General features: G+C 40.5%; 1 protein-coding gene across 1 annotated transcript; it reads left to right on the top strand.

The window, feature by feature from the left end:
- Positions 1-11,901: 11,901 nt before the first annotated feature.
- Positions 11,902-21,070, top strand: ARGFX (arginine-fifty homeobox). Its single transcript, XM_037051546.1, is given in 5 exon segments — positions 11,902-11,998; positions 13,304-13,429; positions 19,394-19,542; positions 20,496-20,892; positions 20,895-21,070. Coding segments are annotated over 5 exon segments (945 nt in total).
- The last annotated feature ends 2,019 nt before the right edge of the window (positions 21,071-23,089 follow it).

Below are 23,089 nucleotides of genomic sequence, written 5' to 3'. Positions count from 1 at the left end.
CCAGCACAGTTCCAGACCACAACTTCCTTTTTCCAGAACTGGAAATAGTAATAGAAACAGAAGATAAGACTACACCTGAAGTTTCAGAAAAGATGAATTGGAGATTATAGGGAGCATGCCGAAGCACCTGACGAAGAATTGGATTCCATGACAAAACAGGAATCCAGGGAAGATAAAATTTTCCAGAAGTTTAAAACTAAAAGAGTCCGGTGTGGGGGCGACTTTCCTCTCAAGTCTCCCCAGCCGCCACAGATGAGAGTAAATATGACTGAGACATGATGTGATCTGCTTGGAGAGAAGTGAGCAATGGCCAGTTTCTCAGAGGAAAAAGGAACGAGCCCCCCTCCTCCAGGGCCTTTTATTGGGTTCTAATACACAGGAATACAGGGTGACAAGGATCAAACAGTAGATAACATTTCAAAAAAAATCTGAGGGCTTAGTATGAGTCAGAGTCTGTCAGGAACAGAGTTTTAGGGTTTCCTGCTCGAACTTTTAACATATGAATGAAAGCACTCTTAGCAGAGCAGATTTCACAGATTTATCAGGAAATCTTTGTGATGCCAGATTCTTCCCCAGGACACACTCTAGCAAGGCAAGGAGCTGCACTCCTCCCCAACAGGTATTCAAGCTTAAGGGGATTAGAGCCAGGAAGAGCTTCTCCCAGAGGTCATGGGGACTCAGGTTTTGTCAAAGCTGGGAGGGAGTGAGAGTCCATTGCTCCCTCTTTGTTGCAGCCCCCCCAGAAGGCCTCCCAAGTGATGGAGTCTGGCTTAGGTTGCCCCCTGCTGTGAGGGGTCTTACCCATCATTGACTTCCGACCAAGCTTTGGGGGCAGGGAGAGGAAACTGAGGCAGCGTTTGCTACCAGAGACAAGCTTTGTCTCCTGCAGCTCGCATTCCAGAGGTTGTCCCTCGCCCTTAGCCACAAAGGGTTGAGATACAATTCCTAGAACCAAGCAGAGCGGTCTACAACAGCCCTGGAAACCAGAACAGATTCTCAGATATGGCAGAGAAATTGTCCCAATCTGGATCTCGGGTGAAAGTATCCCCCAGTTAAAGGATATTCCAGATTATCCCTGTGGTGCCAAGAGAATATTTGAATTTCAGGTCATGCCTCAGCTGCTCAACTATGTCAAGGCCAACAGACAGCAGTAGTGCTGACTGGGGCGTCCTGGCCATCTCCACCTGTGCTGGAAGCTGCAGCCTGGGCACTGGCTACACAGAGGAATCTGTTTGGAAACAAGATATAACAGCTACACCTTAAAAACAGCCTCGTAAAGTCTTAGCAATGCTCATAATCTCATAGACTTTACAATTCCATGCTTAAGACTTTATCCTAAGGAAATAATTATACCAAAAAGAGAAGTACACAGGTGGTCTTTTAAGGCATTGTTTATAATGTCTAAATATTAGTGAACAAAAATGTTCAGTAACAGGGAATTATGTAAATTTTGGTGTATCTATCCAGTGGAAGCTGACGCAGTTTTAATGACACAGAACTGTATGCACACCAGATGAGGTGCAGGTCTGAACTGACGCCAAGATGCCATTACAGATGGTGTATTCCTAGTAGATTATGTATTTTTAAAACTATGTGTACATAGGTATGTGCACAGAAGTAAATCTGGAAAGCCACAAACTAGGTGTGAAGGTTACGAGAATGGTGTACTAAGTGGAATGATCTTTTTACCCATATGTATATTTCTTCAATGAAAAGTTGGCTATATGCCCCCCCAAAAAAAGTATGTTAGACTTTCTCACTCTATTCTGCCCATCTATTAATGCCTCCCTCCCCTTGCCGCCCCTCCTTCCCTGGGAAAAGGATACTTTCAGCACCTGAGATGACAAAATAGGGTCTTGGAATTTCCTATTCCCATAAATAATCTTGTGCTTTTAAAAAAAGATTTTCAGAAAACTGTTTGGACTTGAAATTTTTTGAGTCAATCAGTTACACAGAATCATCTTTAAACATTGGCTTGGAGTTTTAAAATAGTATTTTGTCACCTCCAACATTTTGGTTGATGAAGGTCCATCCATCTCTTTCATAAATCAGAGAGAAAAAAAGATTCCATTAATCCATGCAATTTTTCAACAAACCTGCATTAAAAACTACCTTCTCACCCAGACTGGTGTGGATCAGAGGGTTGAACATCATCCACAAGGATGGTCGCCAGTTCAATTCCTGGTCAGCATCATCCGAAAGGTCGCCAGTTCAATTCCTGGTCAGGGGACATGCTTGGGTTGCAGGCTAGGGCCCTTGTTGGGGATGTGCAAGAAACAGCCTATGGATATTTCTCTCCCTCTCTTTCTTCCTCCCTTTCCCTCACATTAAAAATAAATGAAATCTGCCCTGGATGGTGTAACTGAGTGTATTGAGCGTGGGCCTGCGAACCACACAATCTCGGTTTGATTCCCAGTCAGGACACGTGCCTGGGTTGCAGGCCGGTTCCCAGCAGGGGACGCACGAGAGGCAACCATACATTGATATTTCTCTCCTTCTCTCCTTCCCTTCCCCTCTAAAGGTAAATAAATAAAATGTTTAAAAAATAATAAATGAAATCTTTTTTTAAAATTGCCTTCTCAGAAAGGACTTCTTTGACCATCCTTTCTAAATATCACTGGCTCAGCACTCTCTTTTCCATTCCTCTGCTTTATTTCCTTCATTTCACCTCTAACTCTCTAAAAGGCATTATTTGTTTATTGATAAAATGACTTCCTCACCAGTATGTAAGTTCCATGAGGGCAGGAACTTTGTCTTCCGTTTTATCTCCTGCACTTAACACAACCTGTGATGCATAAGAGATACTCAAAGCATTTGTGGAATGGATGAATGACAACTCTGTCAGCCATTTTTCTGGTTCTGGAACACAGTAACGTAGGAGAGAGACATAGTCTCCGCTGTCACGGATCTTAATTTCAAACCATCTGCCCCCCTTTTCTGACATTTTTCAGTTTTGTTATCTGATTGGGAGATGGAGGTTGAGTCTGGGGAAGCCTTTACTGAATGTGTCACACTCTCTGAGCCATCAATACTGACTGCTCGTGCCAGGGACCTCAACTGTGACCATCTGAGGGTTTCTAAACTTTCAGTCTCATGGAGCTTGATATTCGGGCGCTGAGTTCATGTCATTTCGTCCTTTTTCTTCCTCCTGGGGTAAAGGAGGGAACAGCTATGAAGACCTTAGAAAAGGAAGCTTTTACCCATCAAGGGAAAATGGGGCACTCGATTAAAAAAAAGAATAATAAAAGATGTTTATTATTTTATGTCTCCTTCCATAGTGTTCCTAGGGTACAGGGTGCTTTCTTTATAAGGTAGTCATGTTTTAATTGTTGTAATTAAACAATGAAATAGGTGTTTAATTGTTTTAGTGATATTAATGGCTTTAATCTCATAATAACCATGAGCAGTTAAGTAACTTGCCCAAGGTCACACATCTGTGGTAGAGCCTCCACGAATACAGTCTGGATCAAGTCCATTTGCACCCTTTTCTATATTGTCTCACTCTCCTTTCTTTTTCTGCTCTTCCCCCTCCACACATGGATAACTGATTCCTGGGGGTACTACCAAAACTGGTTATCACACCTTTGCCTTCTCCTACTATTTGAAACGTGTTTGAACATAGACACTGTCCAGCAAGGACTAGGGAGGAGTTTTAGAGCCCCGCCCAGCCCAAAATGAGGTGGAGCTGGAGGAAGCCTTGTGGGTTTGTTTCAGGAAGAAGAATCTAGAATCTACTGGAGGAAGAAGGATTGTGCCCCTAGGGCACCAGCAGTTTAGAATATATGGGTTAATTGGAATGAAGGCATAATATGCCCCTAAATCATCGTTTGTGCCACAAAACTTGCACAGGATCTTCTGCAGGGATGAGAGTGGAGAACAACCCTTACTGCTCCTTTTAGACCATTTCCCTTTCTCTCATCACATACCAAAAGTTTTCTCCCTCTTTACTCCTGAAACTAGGATCTTTGCCACACCACCCTGGATGGCATCAACACCCAGCACGTTCTCTTCCCCTCAGCGCCACAGGACAACTCTAAAACCTTGCTTCTTTGGAAGATGATTGCTTGAAGCCCTGACTGGTGTAGCTCAGTGAGTTGGGCATCACCTGCAAGCTGAAAGGTCACCAGTTGGATTCCCAAATCTGGGCACATGCCTGGTTTGCAGGCCAGGTCCCCAGGTGGGGACATGCGAGAGGCAACCGATCAAAGTTTCTCTCGCACATCGTTTCTCTCCCTCTCTTTCTCCCTCCCTTCCTCTTTCTCTAAAAATAAATAAATAAACAACTAAATCTTTTTTAAAAAAGATGAAATAGTCTAATGTTACTTTTAACTTTTTTTTACTACAGAAGCTCTGGCTTTGAGATTCTCTATTAAATATATTAGCATTTTACCTTCATGCCTGTGAAACCTTTTATTTCTGCCTTGGCTGGTGTGGCTCAGTGGACTTAGTGCCAGCCTACGCACTGAAGGGTCATTGGTTTGATTCGCAGCTAGGGCACATTCCTGAGTTTTGGGCCAGGTCCCCAGGTGGGGGCATGCAAGAGGCAACCAATCTATCTTTCTCTTGCTTGTCAATGTTTCTATCCCTCTCTCCCTTCCCGTCTCTCTAAAAATAAATAAGTAAAAACATTTTCCTTCTTTCATGAAAGAAAAAAGAAAGGAGAGACTGAATAAGAGTTTGAGGGAGTTATTGTGACAATTTTTTTAGAAAAAAGTTTTCAGAGAAAACTTGAGAAAGATTAAAGGGTTGACAAAATTGAGACATTAAAAGAAAAGTACCAAAAGAAATATTGAAATACTGAAGGGGGAGAGAATATGTATGACAAAAGAAATTGGATAGCCAGAATGGATAAGAAATATGAAAAAAAGAGATTAATAAAAAACGACACACCTGTGAACCACATGATCGCAATTTGATTCCCAGTCAGGGCACAATCCTGGGTTGCGGGCCAGTTCCCAGCAGGGGACACACAAGAGGCAACCATACATTGATATTTCTCTCCTTCCCTTCCCCTCTAAAGATAAATAAATAAAATCTTTAAAAAAAATGACACAGGTAAACAGGAATTGAGTGGGTTTTGAGCAAAATGTTACAAAATAGAGATTTCAGAGACTGAGATATTGTCAAAAATTGAGAGAAAGTGAATGAGTGACTGAGTAAGAGAAAAATTGAGAGAACATGAGTCAGTATGAGAAAGAGAGAAACTGAATCTTGAAGACTCAGAGAAGGAGGAGGTCAGAGGAGAAATAGGGAAAGGGAGGGAAGGAAAAAACGAGGAGGTAGATAGGTAAGGAGGACTAGAGAATGACAGGAATAACAGAAATTGGTTAGATATATATAACTGAGAGATATTTAAAAAGAGAGCAAGGTACTGAGAGGGGAAAAGGAGAGATTTTGAGAGAGATGTTAGGATAAATTGTGAGATTTCTCTGTACTGTGTTCTCTCTTTCTGGAACACCTGTCAATCATTGTCCTGTTTGCTGGGTTGATTCTTTAATACCCAATCTTTTCTTTCCTATTGTGTATTGCTTTATATTTTTGTTTTACTGTGGGTGCATTTATTTTGTTATGTAATAAGTTTCTGTCTGCTTTCCTTGGTAGAATGCAGAGCGCAAATCAAATCTTTTGTTTCTAGATTTGTGGCTTAGTCTAACCCTCTGAACTTATGCCCGCTGGGCTAGCTAACAAGAGGAGTGGGAAGAGCCAGAGCCTCCCCTATAAAAGCAACCATCAAGCAGATGGTTGCTTTTATAGTTTGAAGTGTGAGTTGAGTCTGTTGTCGTCATAGCTGACTCCCCTCTCTTCAGGTCCAGAATAGTGTTGTGACCCTGTAGGCACTCAACAAATAAGTGATGAATAATGTACAGCATGGTGACCATAGTTAATAATATTGTGTTAATATTTAAGTGTTGCTAAGGGTACATCTTAAAAGATCTCAGCACAAAAACAATGTGTAATTACGTACAGTGACAGATGGTAACTAGACTTGTTATCGTGATCACTTCACAGTGCTGTATGTACAAACACGAAATCATTATGTTGTACACACGCAGCTAATGTGATGCTATGTGTCGATTATACCATAAATAAATACATCTGGAGCAAAAATAAGTAATGAAAGAAAGAACATATGGATGAATAAGTAAGACTTCCATCAGTTTGAGGAAGATGGTGGCAGGGATGGGTGGGCAAAGCACCACAGAGAAAACAAAATTAAAGGACAACAAAAAGCACCAGCCAGAGTGATTATTTTATGTGTGTGTGTATGTATAAATGCACACACACACATATATGCATTATACAATATATATGTCAGATTTTTTACATTATAGCTAATGAGCTGCAGCTCAGAAAGTTAAGGAGATGATAGCATTTAAAAAATATCAAGAATAGAAAGAGAAGGTCTAATATAAAGGTAATGGAAATTCCAAAAGAAGCTTGTAGGGATAATGAAGGAAAGACATTATTCAAAGAGATAATGGCTCAGAAATGTCCCTAATTGAAGAATTTCAAGAGTGTTTAGATTAAAGACATATAGTGACACATGAACAAGGTAAATAAAAACAAATCTTACCCAGACCTTTGGAGGTAAAAATATACACCATGGACAAAGCACGTATCTTTTTAGAAGCAGCTAGAGAGTACAGAAAGATTACCTGCAAAGGAATGAAAGTCTGACCATCAGCCGACTTCAGATAAATGAGTTCTGTACTTCCCTAACCAATTATGCAAGATTGACAATTTAACAAATGTATCTTCATGCAAAAGAGTTTGAAACTTTTTACAATTAAGAAGCCATTACCAAATGAATGATTCTACTTCAGAAAGAATAAAAATGTGCCCCAGAGGGAAAGGGAAGATGAAAGATGCAGTGGTGACCAAAGACCTTGGTAAACATATGGTTAAATCTAAATAACTATTTATGGCAAAAAATAATAATAATGACTTTTAGGGTCATTAAAGCAAGTTTGATCTAAAATAGTAGACGAAAATAACATAAAAGCCTGAAGATGAGGGATTCATTGTTAAAAATCCAAAGATCATTGTATTGTTCAGGAGAAGGATAGAGAAACTGGTTAAAATTTTTGAATTTTCAAAATTGAGATGTATGTAAAAAATTAATAGTAACTTTAAATCTTGCATATAATTAACATACCATGTGGGAGAGGGGAAAGGAATAAAGTGCAACCTTTGCTACAGAAGGTTGGGAAAGTGGCGGGGAAAGAGCATAAAGGATGTCAAAATAAGTAGGCTGCTTTCCCTTCCCCGGCGCAGGCCCCGCCTTCCCCTCCCAGCCCCCAGGGCTTATCTTCACCTTTCTCTCCCCTAAACTCCAAGGACCCTTTTTTAGCTCCTGTTAACTTGTTCCCTGAGCCTACACAACCCAGCTGGCTCACTTTTACCACCTCTGTAACTTTCTAAATAAACTTTTTCTTATAATTTGAAAAAAAGAAAAAGAGGTCAGTCTAAATGCCTTACTTATTATTATCCTATTATGCGTAAACAGACTTAATCCGAATCTAAAATGCTCATATTGGATTTCCTTTTTAAAGAGATAAAACGTGAGATACCAGGCAAGGGTAAAAAGTGAAATAAAGAGTTGTTGGTATCCAAAGGATGAGAAGTAGCTTGAAGGGCTGGTCAAAGGTAGGGAGCTTGAGTATAAAAAGAAAAATACTCTTATTTCCAACAACAGTGATATTAGTCTCTAAGCATACTTTTACTAAATAAATCAATGATTGACAAGGATGAAGGGTGGGGCACAAGGGGTGGGTCCGGGTGGGGCAAGGATCTGATGTATCGAATTTTACATTTAAATACACGGTATTTCACCGGGAGAAGACGCTAAAGAAACTGCATTTTCAGAGAGACACATCCAGCAGTCTTGAAAATGGGTACTCCGAGGGGATTCATGACAGGTAAGCAGGCGTTGGGGGGCTAATAGTGGAGCAAAATGTGGGGTTTAAGTGGTCAAAAAGGATTCAAAAGCTCAAAGGAGCAAGATTAAGGGATGCAAATCACTTGGCTCCATTCCCAATGAGGGAAATGCTGGCGAGAGGTTCGTGAATTCAGGGAGGAGGGTCCGACTGTCTCAATGAAGTCAAGGGGTAAAAGTGAGATTCCTGTTACACTGGGTTGGTGTCTGCTTTGCAGGGCCCCCGTCCATTCCGAGTCGGTGCTGGCCTGACCTTGCACTGTCCTCAACAGAAGCTCCATCACGGCGGGAATTCTTGTGTTTTATTCACTGCAGAGTCACCAGACATAAATAAGTGCCCACGTGCGGGATGTACACAAACACTTCTGAGCAAATGCAGTGTCCCTGCCGTCTTGTGCTCTTCATAGCCGTGATCCCAGAAAACAGGTGTTTCAAATGAGTTCATTTGAAACATGTTTTTTCGTTTGTTTCATAAGCTAATTTAAGCTATAAACTCTCAATGCCCATCCTGGGAAGTGGGGCAGGGGTTACAAGTGTCAGTAAGAACAATTTCATTCCCAGTTATGCTACTCTTACTAGCTCAAACTTAAAGGGCTAACTTGGCTTCATCTGTAAGAGTATGATAACAATGGTACTTTACCCCACATGTTTGTTGAGGGCTAAATGAATCATGTTTATGAAACACTTAGATGTCTGACACATGGAAAACATCTCCAAATGTTGCTATTATTTTTGTTGTTATTGCTGTATAACATTCTAATACTGTTACTGTATTTCACTGTATCATTAATTACCACACTTACTCTGAGAATTATATTGAACAGATGCTTAGCTGAGTTTCATTTGTCTTCAGTTAAATATTAGGCCATGGCTTATCCTCTGTTATTGCCTTTCAACCTTTTTGTTCTCAACCTCTTTACATTCTTAAAAAATTGAGGGCTCCAAAGAGCTTTTGTTTTTGTAAGTTCTATCTACAGTCATTTACCCATTAAAAATTAAAAATGACAAATTAAAAAATATTTATTCACTCAAAAAAACAATAAATGCATTACATGTTAACTAGATTTTCTTTTTTAAAAAGATTTTATTTATTTTGGGGGGTAGGAAGGGAGGGAGAAAGAGAGGGAGAGAAACATCAATGTGTGATGAGGACCTGACCTGCAACCCAGGCATGTGCCCTGACTGGGAATTGAACCAGCAACCCTTTAGTTCACAGGTTGGTGCTCAATCCACTGAATCACATAAGCCAGGGCATGTTAATTATTATATTTTCCATACAGAAAAAATAGTGAGAAGGATGTCAACATTTTACATTATAGGAACTTTATCTGGGTTAATAATAGACAGCAGAATTCTCTTCCACTTTTCCATTCATCTTTTGTAATATATTGTTGAAACTAGCCTTAATGCAGATCATGTTGAAATCGCCTTACAAAGACATAGTTTTAGGGGGAAAAAACAATATTCTAATAGCATTTGTGATAATTGTGAATAGTTTTTAAAACAATCTCAGTAATTTCTTACAGATTAGTTGCTATTAGGAATTTGAAATTATATCAATGAACTTTTCATAATCTGTTACATTAAAATCCACTGTCTGCCTTGCACTTTGAGTGGATCTTTTATTCATACATGATTTTGTAACATCACACTGGGTTTTTTTTCCCAAAATACTGGTTTACTCAGTTATGCTTTTTTAAATGTATTCCACTGGACATTCCTTACAGAATGAATGTTAAAAAGCAAACATTTCAATATTAGGAAGACAACTTTGACCTTAGAGCCCCCTAAAAAGATCTTAGGAAACTCCAGGGGCCCTCAGAGCCCACGCAAAAAAAACTGCAGCCCTCAGTTATCCAACCAGCAATGTGAAAGGTTGGCTATCCGAAAGTTTGGATTGCCTCTCTCTGTCTCTCTCAGTTTCTCTGTCTCACTCATGTAAACTCTTTTCAAATAAAAGCAAAGAAAAAAACACCCTATATTCTCCTCCGATTGACACATCACTTCCCATAGTCAACTGTTCCCAAAGGTATAACAAAGGGACAATAAATAACAGACAAATAAATGGGTAAATAAAATTGTTATTGCTCCTAGAAGGGAAACCATATAGTACTAAGAGCTAAGAGAACCTTGTGAAGTAACCCGGGAAGAAAAGGGTGGGTAGTTTCTAAAGTTAGTGTTGTTTAAACTGAGGAAAGATAGGCGGGTGGGTATTGGGTAGTTGTCAAATAGGACAGAACAGTGAGGGTGAACGTGCACAGACACCTGAACCAGGCAGCTCACGACTTGTTCAGAGAATCGAAGGAGATCCAGTGTGGCCTGAACACAGACTGCCAAGAGACAAGTACCCAGCAGGTGCCACTTTGGAGGCCAAGAAGCAAATACAAATGAGTGCCCATGTGCCATACACCAGAAGTATTTCCAAGTTGTAGATCAAGCTCCTGAACTGTTAAGGAAAGTACGTTCTACCTGCCCACCTTGACAAGAGTATCTTCCAGGAAGCTGAGATTCAAATTTTGAACTTTTTACATTATTGGAAAGTAAGTTCCACATCAGAATGTGGCCTTAGAGGGAGAGCTAGCCACAGCCTCTCCGCCTTCGTTCTCACCCCCTCTCCATGCCCAAGCCCCTTGACCCACAGCCCCCTCGGGCAGGGTGCAAGTCCACATGCATAGGCTGTTCTCCACTCAGGGACGTAAACTCAGGGAACTGGCTCTGTGTGCTCAGGGCCACTTGGCAGAAGATCCTGCAGTCTCTGGTCTGTGGAGCGTGACTGAAAAGTGGACAAGTGTTCCAGGGGCCGAGACACTTTTGTCTTACAGACTCAGTGGAGTCTGTATGTGTATGTGCACATACACATACACCTAGTGGTGTATGTGCCCCTCTCGCCCAGTGGAGAGGGGCACATACAGACAGAGCCAGAGAGGGGCCCTTTTATTTATTTTTGCTCATTGTTTTAAAATTAAACCTATTGGGGTGACATTGGTTAATAAGATTATATAAGTTTCAAATGTACCATTCTATAACAGATCATCTGTATATTGCATTGTGTGCCCACCACCCAAAGTCAAATTTTCTGTCACCATATATTTGACCCCCTTTACTCTTTACTACCCCCACCCCCTTCCCTCTGGTAACCACCGCACTGTTGTCTGTGTCTATGAGTTTTTGTTTTTCTTGATTGTTCATTCGTTGCTTTCAGTTTTATATCCCACATATGAAAGAAATCATATGGTCCTTAACTTTTTCTTACTTATTTTGCTGAGCATGATATTCTCGAGATTCGTCTGTATGGAGAGAGGCCCTTATAAATTCTCGCTACTCAAAGTCTTATTTTCAGAGCAGTAATACCAGCATCACCCGGGAGCTCATTAGAAATGCAGGGTCTCAAGCCCTACCCCAGACCTATTAAATCAGGATCTGTATTTTAACAAGATCCCCGGGTGATCTGTATATCTAGTAAAGTTAAAAGGCAAAGAACCCAATGAAGAGGCTCAAGCTGCTTTTTGCTGGGCCTACTGCGCTGCCAGGCCACATTACCTGTTTCTAGGCTTCCTAGGTCAGGGTCAGTGAGGATGTGGGATTTGTCCTCCCTCCACGGAGGAGGCGTGGAAGGGTTCCAAGCAGTCCAGTTATATGATCTGAATTACTTTTTTCAATAACAGCAAACCCTATCCCTTGAGCATCATATTGCAACAAGCTTTGTGATTTATAGTTAGGCTCTCAGTGAATCCTCACTGTACCTTTGTGAGGTACAGTTTATCATTATTTTTCAGCTGAGATAATAGGCTTAGGGAGGTGAAGTCATTTTTTCTTTAAATTCCCAGAGGTCCTTTGTGAGTGACCTGGGATTCAAACCCCAATGGCCTTGAATACATTGCATCCCCCAAAATGAATGAGATCATCACTCTCCACCCCCCCTATTCTATTTCACAGACCTACCAATGTGGTTCTCTGGTGCCCAGATGAACAGAACAGTCCCTGGGACTCCCCAGACCTGCCCTTTTTTCTACACGAGCGATCACAGCGCTGACAAGCTACAACAAGACACAGTGGATCACAGTGAGTGCAACAACCCTCTATCTCCACTCCCATTTCACTCCCACCTCCTGGGGACATACAGTCTTGAAGGGGGGACCGTTTCAACAGTCAAATGAATTCCCAGTGCCTCTGGGGTAGGCCGAATCCCATTTTCCATGATGGATTAACTGGTAACAAGACTGGATGACTTAGTCAGTCTGGGGTCCTCTAAGAAGCAGATGTCAAGACAAGATTAAACAAACCTACAAGGACTTTACTGGGGGAAATGCCTCTCCAGAAAATGGGGAAGAAGTCAGGGGAGACTGGAAGAGCTATTGGACCACAGCACAAACCTGACCCCTAGTGAAGGAGAAGGAGAAGTTGGGTAGAAGCATCCGAGACCATCCAGCATGCAGTCCAAACTGGGCAATGTGGTTGGTGAGACGTAAATGAGCTTTATGGACAGTGCCAGTGTCGTTTATGTGGTTTTGATAGTGCACTACAGTTATGCCGGATGCCACCACTGGGAGAGGCAGGATGAAGGGTGCATAGGACCTCCCTGTACTCTCTTGGGTTTGGGTGGGTTTTTTTTTTTTTCCAGCTTCAGTGAATCTAATTATTTCAAAACTAAAAGTAAGAAAGAAAAACCAAACACTATAAAATGTGATCATTATTGCTTTCAACATTCACATGTATTTCAAATACCTTCAAAGAGAAAATTAGTCTATGACATATAACCAGCTATTTAGATATTTGCCCGTTCTCACAGATCTTTCTTCATTCCTGAAGCTGCAGCGTTTCCTCCTGCACCGTGTCCCTTCAGCCTGAAGAAACTCCTCGAACTTTTCCCTGGAAGCAGACTACCGGCCACAGATCCTGTAGTTTCCCTTATCCGAGAGAGTCACCACTTCATCTTCATTCCTGAAGGGGACTTTCCCTGGATACAGAATTCTGAGTTGACAGCACCTAACTTCCAGCACTTTAAAAATTGTGTTCCACCATCCGTCTTGGTTTCTGATGAGAAAAGTCTATGGTCATCTTACCTAGTCTAATTTGTGTATTTTTCCATGTATGAATTGTGTTTTAACAATCTCATTAAGGAAAATATCCCCTTACTCTGAGTGACAAAGATACTGACACAGAATTTCTTTTAATATTTTCAAATTTTCATTTTTGACTAATACATGCACAGTATTTGTTTGTGGTGTAAATGCAAATTATTTTCCCAGAGAGGCAAAGACTCTGGAGGTTAAATTCATTTGTGTTGCGATGAGCCTCGCCAGGCCCCCAGAAAACGTTGCTTTCCAGCGAATAAATGATTTCAACAGGGTCCCCTTTCTCGTCTAGGCTTTTCATCCTACATGTCAGTGCCTCTGATGAACAGAATGGCCCCAGAGAATCCCCAGGCAGACCTTTATAACCACATGGATGATTCCAGAATGAACGTGATGCCACAGAGTCCAGCTGGTCCCCGTGAGTATAACTGTCCTCTGCCTTCCCTTCCTCTAGTGCTGCCCTTCTCACGGGGGGCCTATAATTGTATATATTGCATCGGTCTTAAAACAGCTAGTTGTTGTTATACCTTCTTTTCAAAAATTGATTAAAAAAACATTGCCATCATAAAAGAGGATGTCATAAATTTCGTATCAAGGTCAAGTACCTTTTGCCCATGCTTCACCAAATTATGAGAGATAGGAACACAAAATGTAGAGCAGGTAAGAATGCTTTCCCAGGAGAGGACTGAAGCAGAGAGAGACAGAAATACAGAAAGGTAGGATACAATTCTAACACCAACTCTGATGTGTGGATTTTCCCCGCACACCAAATAGTTCTCTTGACACCAGCTAGATATCTACAATTCAACCCAATTCTGACGATATCAACCCAGAGATAGAGTCAGTGGCCACAGGTTAAGGGCTCAGACCCAGAAAACTGTCCTCACTCACCTGCCAGTCACAAGTCCAGGTATCACCTGTGCTTCTGACCAACTAGCTATAAATCAGAGGTTCCCATGCCCTTCTCTGTGGGTTCAATTAATTTTCTAGAGCAGCTCACAGGACTCAGAAAATCTGTTTACCCACTAGATTACTGGCTTATTACAAAGGATATTAAAGACTAAAAATTAGCCACTGGATGAAGAAGATACGGAGGATGGGGTCCCAAACAAAAGTGCTCCTGTGAACATGGACTTTGGGCCCAGCTTGGTAGCCTGCGGGTTCATTCTGGTTTACTAGCCTGGAAGCTCTCTGAACCCTGTCCTTTTGGGATTTTGTGGAGGTTTCATTACAAAGGCACAATTGATTAACTCATTGCCCATTGGTGACTGATTCAACCTACAGCCCCTCTCACCTCCCCAGAAATTTGGGGCTGGGCTGAAAGTGCCTACCCTCTTATTAGGGTTGGTTTCTCTGGCAAGCAGCCAGAGAAAATTCCCAGAAGTTGCCTCATTAACAAACAAAATTATGGTTGCAAGGGGTGTGATACGAGTATCAAGATACCAATTTCACCTTTATGGTTCTGAAAAAAATTCAGGAACCTAAGACAAAAGAACACAAATTACACCAAAAATGCTCCCATTGGTCTTTTTAAACAATTTTTTATTGATTGATTTTTAGGTTGGGAGAAGAAAGGAGAAGGAAAGAAACTGATTTGTTGTTCCACTTATTTATGCATTCATTGATTGATTTCTATGTGCCCTGATCAGGGATTGAACCCACAACCATACTGTATGCAGACGATACTCTAACCCAGCAGTCCTCAACCTTTTTGGCACCAGAGACCAGTTTCATGGAAGATGAGGTGGGGGCATAGGAGGCTGAGTTCAGGTGAACTTCACTCACTCCTGGGGGTTGGGGACCCCTGCTCTAACCAGCCCAGCTATCCGACTAGGACTTATCACTTTTACCTTCTTTCTTCTCAGAAACAATCACTAAAACAGGTTTGATATATTTTTTGTACTATGCTCTTTGTATGTTATACACTAAATTATAATTTTTTTAATTTCTTTTTTTTAAGATTTTATTTATTTATCTTTAGAGAGGAAAGGAAGGAGAGAAGGAGAGAAATATCAATGTACAGTTGTCTCTCATGAGTCCCCTGCTGGAAACTGGCTTGCAACCCAGGCATGTGCCCTGACTGGGAATCAAACCGCGATCGTGTGGTTCGCAGTAATTTTTAAAATTTCTTAAAGGTTCTATTTATTTTTAGAGAGAGAGGAAGGGAGGGAGAAAGAGAAGTAAAACATCAGTGTGTGGTTGCCTCTTCATGCTCCCCCTACTGGGGACCTGGCTGGCAACCCAGGCATGTGCCCTGACCGGGAATCAAACCAGCAATCCTTTGGTTCTCAGGCCAGCACTCAGTCCACTGAGCCACACCAGTCAGGGCTAAATATAGTTTATAACTTTAAATAAAGACTTCATGCCCTGGCTGGTGTAGCTCAGTGGATTGAGCGTGGGCCTGCGAATCAGACGATCGGGGTTCGATTCCCAGTCAGGGCACATGCCTGGGTTGCAGGCCAGTTCCCGGCAGGGGCCAGTTCCCAGCAAGGGATGCACGAGAAGCAACCATACATTGATGTTTCTCTTCCCCTCTCCTTCCCTTCCCCTCTAAAGATAAATCAATAAATATTAAAAATAAATAAATAAATAAAGACTTCATTTTCAGCAAAAAATATTCTAAAATAAAATTAGTCAAATCAAATATTTATATTTTACACATGATGTGCCACTCATTATCCTAATCTTTTGTGTGTATTAATGCCTGACATTGATATGTTCATGCAGTACATTTACAAACCCTGGTACAAAGTAGATACTCTTAGCGTTCACTTTCAATGCTTGATGAAACTGAGGTGAATGGTTTAAGGAACCTGCTCGTGATCATATTCTTAGACAAGTATACTTAATAAGCAAAATTTCTACTGTTGAACATAAATGACTCAGAGATCACCAATCTCTCTCTACTCTACTTTTTCAGACACTCACAATGTAATTCTTCCTCATAACACTTCTGTCTCAGGGTGGATCTGTCTCCTTTTGGAAAAAATAATTGTTAGAAGATTCCTTTTTATTTATTTTTAATATTTTAGTACATAGAAATTGCTAATATAAACAAAAACAGAGAGTAGTATAATGAATTCCCATGAGGCTATCATTTAATCTTAGCAAACAGATATCTCATTTAGTATAATGTTCACTCATGTTTTAAAATGTATCAGTAACCCATTCCTTTGGTTGCTGAAAGATATTCCATAGTGTGGATATACTACATTTAAACACCCATTTAACAAGGAGGTCCAGATTGCTACCAGTTGGGGGCTGTCATGAACAATACTGCTATGAATAGTTATGTCCCTGCATGAATTAATGTTCTCACTTCTCTTGGGTGGATTCCTAGAAGTGGCGTCCCTGAGTCACATGATAAGTTTATGTTAACCTTTTTAAGAAACACCCAAACTGTTTTCCAAAGTTGCCACACCATTTTATAGTCCCCGCAGCGATGTCCAGTTGCTATGCGAGTTGCGGTTTTTACACATTCCTCCACGTGCCCATTTATATAACTTCTCTGATGAAATGCCGCTCAAATGTTTTCACTAATATTAAAAGATTTATAATTGGAATGTTCATCTTCTCATCTTTGAGCTGTAAGAGTTTGTTGCGTACTCCAGATATAAGTCCTTTATCAGATACCCATTTCCTCCTGCCTAAAGGACATCCTTTAACCTCTCCCGTGGTGCAGGTCTGCTGGGGAGGGCAGTGATGTGTCTGAAACTGTCTCTCCTCAGCTGCTTTTCTCAGCATGGTCTGCTGAACTTTCCAGTGTGTATCGGTTAATGTTTTAGGGATTCTCCTCTTCTCAAATCCCGATGACTTCCTGCTCTCTTTCTTCTGCATCTGTGTGTGCAGCAAGTGGGAAGTGGGAAGTCACAACCAATCAACAGCTTGAGAACCAGTTGAAAAACACAAGAAAGGAGTTGCCAGGAGACTAGTTATTACACCAATATCTGAGCATGAAGCTTAGATGCGAAAAACTTGGTAGTCTTGCTAAAAGAGATCCTATTTGTCTTTTTTTTTTTTTAATTAGATTTTATTCATTTATTTATTTATTTTTAGAGAAATTGGGAAGGGAGGAACAAAAAAAGGGAGAGAAACATCAAAGTGAGAGAGAAACATTGATCAGTTGCCTCTCTCCAGCACAGACAGGGACTGGACTGGCAACCCAGGCACATGCCATGACCCGGAGTCAAACAGGCAACCTTTCTCTTTGTGGGACGAAACCCAGCCAACTGAGTCACACAAGTCAGGGGAATATTTCTTTTTTTTAAAGAGATAATATTTCAAATAAACAGACTCAATACACACAAAGATCAATCTTGTCCTTTTATCACCTGTAAGCCTATTGTTTATTTAATTTACTTGTACATGCTGTGTTTAGGCATTCACAAATAGAGGATACATTTAAAGCCTTTCATTTTTAATGCATAATTAAATCAGACAGCATATATAATACAGAATTTAGCATTTTAAACTGTAACAATTTTTTGCTAAACAGACAACAAATGGCCTGGTAGGACAGTTCACACTATTTTATTCATTTTAGACTTTGAAATCCAGTGAGAACTTTACACCTCACAGAGTATCTTGGTCTATATGCTAAATTTTCACCAGAGATACTTAATCTGCATTTACAGTTCATAAAATTCACATTTGAAAAGTAAATTCACATAACTCAAGTTTTCCTAGCATACTAAAAAGTTTCCTAATAACTGGATGGAGTTATCAGTTTAAAACTTTAAATTAGTTAAATTTTAATGAAATTTAAATTTAGTGGCTACTGTATTTTACTAAACAACTCTGGAGAGTAATTAGGTAGCTGGGAAACAAAGATGGTTTCCACTTTGTACCATTTTCATATGGAACTTACTAAAGTAAACGAATGAACCACTTTCTTGTTTTAAAACTGCAGTGACTAGTACGTAGAGACCACAAATGCACCTCTACAGGATGAGTGCTGGGACAAAGCTGTTATCTTACTGTTAGGTTTCTTGTAAATTCAAACAAAATTTCCAGTAATAGTATTCCAGAAACATATTTGAAAAGTGCTATATCACAAACAACTTATCTGAATGGAAACATTATGTGTAAGTCAAAACCATACCATTTAATTAAAAGAATGGGCTCAGACTGGTGATTAAGATATGGCTATGTGAGCTAAATGCACACTGTTTGAAAAGGATAATTTTATAAAATGTAAATAGACCATGAATATGTATAAATTAACATATATTTGATTTCAAATACATATATATGGGTTTCAAAAATAAATTATATACTGTCCATTTAGAAAGATGTATATTTAATATATGATTATGTTCAATATATTTCATATAGGTCATTTTCATATACAGGGTGGGACAGAAGTAGATTTACACTTGTGAGTATGCAAAACATGATTTATTCTTGTATTATTGCTTACTAATTACTGTATGTGTTATTTTCCACACGAACAACTGTAAACTTACTTGTGCCCCACCCTGTATGTTCATAAGCGGCATTAGTCTATGGTTCGCTGATAGTGTTCATCCCAGGCCAGGTTTTAGTGTTGGTGTCACAGACCTAAAGCGGAAGGAGCGAGGCCGAAGCGCAGACCCTTTGTCTTCTCACTGCGATGGACGCATCACAGGAGCATTAGGAGAGCGTTGCCTTGAATTCTGTGCCTTAGCCCGTGTGTGTGCGCGTGGCTATCAGTCTGTTCAAGGTCTCAGTTGCCGTTCTTTAGAAGCAAATTTTGGTCATTGTATCTCCTTAGAAAATTTATAAAAATTTCCTTTTTCTCACATTGCCATTTAAACATAGTCTATAATTTTTTCATCACTTCCACATATTTAGTTATGCTTCATTTCTTATGAACTTTTTCACAGAAGAGTGAATAGAGCTTCAGAAATCCTGGAAAGGAAAAAAGAAAACACTCAGTCGTGCTAGACTGGGTTCCTAAATAAACAAATAAAGGGAGGAAAGCCATTCTGAAGAGTTTTTTATGTTTAGTTTGCAGGGACATGAGGTTTCTTCCCAGTTTCTAAAAGAGACAAAGTATGAAAGAGAGAAAGAGGGAAGCCACTGCCCACTGGCAGAGGTTAGGATAAGGTAGACGGACTGAATACATGTGAAAAAGGATTTTCTGTTTTTAGTGCAAGGTAAACTGAAACTCAAGGAAGCCAGTTTCCAGAGCAGACAGACTGGGTACAGAGAGAACGAAGAGGTAACATTTCCCAGCAGAGACAAACCTAATCTCCCCAAACAGGACAGCACTGTCTCTTAGGGCTCAGCCTCTCAGAGTCCAAGCCCAGTTGGAGGAAAGTCCTGGGAGACTCATGGCTGTGGTTTGGGGGAGAGGAGGTAGTGTCAGTGTAACCATTCCCTCTCCATCTCTGCTCCCCAGCAACGTGGAGGAAGCACCAAAAACGCACCTCATTTGTGCAGATGCAGCATGAACAGTTGGAGGCTCTGTTTAGCTACACCATGTTTCCAGATAAAAATCTCCAGAAGGAACTCGCTTTGAAACTCAACCTACCAGAGTCCACAATAAAGGTCTGTCCGACCCCCTGAGGTATGCCTGGTACCCCTGCCCAAACTACATTCTACTATTCAGCCTAGAAATTCCCTCCATAAGACAATAGTAACATTTCATTTACTGAGTACCTCCTGTGTGCTAGTACTGAACTAGGCACATTGCATATGTTGGCCTCACTACCATCAAGTTTAAAAGAGGAGGGAAGCTACAGTCCAGGGGCAAAGCGACTGGATCACAGAGTTCATAGGTAGTGGGACTGGCATCAGAACTCCAGAGGTCTTGTGCTATGGAGCTCAAACTCAGGAGGACTCTCATCAGGACAGACTCCTCTCTTAAGGTCTTCTCAAGCAAAACCCTGCAAATCACAGCTCCCAACCTCTACGTCTGCTAAGAACCGTGCCCCCCCCCCTATTTTTTTGGAGTATTCTTTACTGTAGAGGCCTTTTTAAAAAAGATTCCATTTATTTATTTTTAGAGAGAAGGGAAGGGGGGAGGGAAACATTGATGTGCGGATATGTCCATTGGTTGCCTCTCATATGCCCCCTACTGGGGACCTGGCCTGTAAGATAGGCATGTTCCCTGACTGGGAATCAAACCAGTGGCATTTCAGTTCTTAGGCCGGCACTCAATCCATTGAGCTAATCATTCAAAATCCTTTATTTCACATTCTGTACCTCCTCCTAGATCCCTGAACTAGCTTCTGTTCTCCAGAGTTCAGGACCCTTTCTCTGAACCCCCAACACAACCTCTGAACACATCCCCTCTTCTTTGCTCTTTCCTTCTCTGGGTCCCAGTTCTGATCCCTCCCTGTCCCGCTATTAACTCCACTCACACCCATCTCTGCTCTCCCAGAACTGTGTCATGGTGACTTGGAGAGGACGTGAGGGTTATAATCTGGCTTTTGTCACAAGGAGAAGCTTCAAACTGCCCCATTAACAGACTGTAATGTCCCCTCTTCCCCAACTCCCAGACTTGGTTCAGGAACCGACGAGTCAAACTGAGGAAGCAGCAGCAACAGCTGTCACCAAAGCAACCATATCAGATTCTTCCAGCCAAGATTGTGCCCACCTCACCCACAACATCAACCAATCCTTACTCTTTTTTCCCTGAAGTTTCAGATTTCTATAGCTCCCTCCAGCCTCAGCCTGTGGGCCCTTCCAGTTTGGCACTGGATTCTGTCATCACTGAGAGTCCCACAAGTGAGGACCAAATGCAAGATCCTCAGTTGGAGAGGCTGGTGGCCTCAGTCCCTGCTTTGTACTCTGATGCCTACGACATAGAGCAGATCATGGAACTGTACAGGTTTCCTGATGAGGATGAGATGCCCGGCACTTCTTTCCACTGTCTTTATCAGTATCTCTCCCCCACAGACTCCAGCTAGAAGAAAAGGGTTCTTCTCTTAGATTCTCTGCTGATGCAGCTTTAGGTCTATCACCTGGGCAAACCTCAACCAGTATGACAAGCTGAGTCCTTTTAGCCTACAGCCTAAGAGACAGCCTAGAATTCCAGAATCCCTTCAGTATAAAGGACTTTGAGTTTCTCTGATCAAAATACTAATAAATACCAGATTGCACAGAAGTATCTTCTTGTGTCTTCTATATGCCTCTCTTTCCTTGGTTTGCTTCTTAACCCAAGTATCTGGGTTGAGGTCGCTTTGATTTCCACGGAAATGTTGTAAAAACTAGAGATTTTTTGCAAGGATAGCTCAGTACTACACAATCAACCCCACCACTCTACCTGGGAAAAGGCCTTCTTAGTGCCTGAGATGGCCAGTTATACCCCCAAAATTTCTCTTTCCCAAACTATCATAGACTTTTTAAAAGAGCATCAACAGCCTTTTTATGGGACTAGGTTATAAACTCATATTTTATTTCCAATCTTTATGTCTAGAGGTCTTCTAAAAGGTGGGTTTAGTCAAAAGTTAGAGGAAATCACCATTAGTTTTAATACAGTGTGAGTCCATACATAGTAATAAATGTAAGGAAAAAATAAGTATTAAAAATATAGAGTATTGAAGAATTAACTAAGAAAAGTAAGATCTCTGTGGAGAAAACTTCAAAACTTGAATAAAGGACATAGTAGTATTTTGGAAAAAGGCATTTGAGGATATAGAATAATGAATTTAAAAAGACTGAAATTATAGAAAGTGTATTCTCCAAACACAATGAAGTGAAATTAGCAATCAATATCTCAAGGAAATTCACAAATATGTACATATTAAAAACGACAGTCCTAAAAACACCAATGGGTAAAGAAACCAGGAAGATCAGGGAATACTCAGATATGAATGAAAACAAAAATACAATATACCAAAACTTTTAGAATTAAGTTGGTGCCTAGAAGGAAATTTATAGCTGTAAAAGCCTATATTTCAATAAAAAGGTCTCAAATCATAGTTTTTAAAACAGAAAAGACATTGGCACAATTGTATTAATATCTGTCAAGTTCAACTTTAAGGCAAGAGACTCTTGGAAGTAAAAGTATATTATTAGGCAAGAACAAAAGAAACAACCTGAAAGATATTATAATTCTGAATCTCTATACATTTAACAGTGTATTCCCAAAGCATATAAAGTAAAAATTAACAAAGTAATTGGGGAAACTTAAATACAAAATCATAATGGAAAATTTTAATCTAACACTCAACAACTGACAGGTCAAAGGCATAAAAACTTAGTACAGGTAGAGAAGATTTTAACTACCCAGTAGGCTTGGTCTGATGGAAGTATGTAGATTTCTGCATCCAGCTGGTAGGGAATAGACATTCTTTTCAAGCATATAGTTTCCACATACTAGACCACAAAACAAATCATAACAAACTCAAATAATTCAATAATATACTAAACGCATTTTTTGCTCATAAGGACATTTAGCTAGAAGAAACTCTAAACTTTCCCTCTATCGAGAATTTTAAAAGTATATTTCTAAATAATCATGGAAGAAATCATAGTACAAATTGATGATAATAATAGTAACTGAATCAGCATTTGCTGACAGCAGCAGTTCACTTACAGAGGTAATAGTAGCAGCTGTTTTGCAGTTTCCTGCTGTCTATCAAATTGTGGCTCGTCCCGGAAGGATTCTGCAGGGCAAGACCACAGACCTGGGAGGCAGACATTGGACCTTAGGCTGTGAGGTTTATAGTTTACTGGGTTTTTTTTTTCACTTTTGATATATTAATGAGTCTTTTTTTTAGAGTAGCTTCAGGTTCCCAGCAAAATCAAGCACAAGGTACGAAAATTTCTCATATACCCACTGTTTCCACATGCACGTAGCCTCCCCCACTAGCATAACCCACCTAGAGTGGCACAGTGGTTACGTCTGAGCCTACATGGGTATGTCGCTCTACTTAAATCTGTAGTTTACATTTAGGTTCACTCTTGATGTTGTACATTATGTGAATTTTCATAAATGTACAATGATATATATCCACCATTATAGTACCATACAGGATAGTTTCACTGCCCTAAAATTTATCCCTTTCTATACCTTAACCCACAGGTGGCAAACCCAAGGCCCACAGGTTGAATCTGGCCCTCCACCTTGTTTTATCCGACCTGGCAC

Source organism: Sturnira hondurensis, unplaced genomic scaffold (genome assembly GCF_014824575.4).
Source record: "Sturnira hondurensis isolate 20B ecotype Veracruz unplaced genomic scaffold, ASM1482457v3 Scaffold0007222, whole genome shotgun sequence".
Classification (NCBI taxonomy): Eukaryota; Metazoa; Chordata; class Mammalia; order Chiroptera; family Phyllostomidae; genus Sturnira; species Sturnira hondurensis.
Note: the sequence above shows the minus strand (reverse complement) of the source record. Positions and strands in the feature narration are given on the sequence as shown.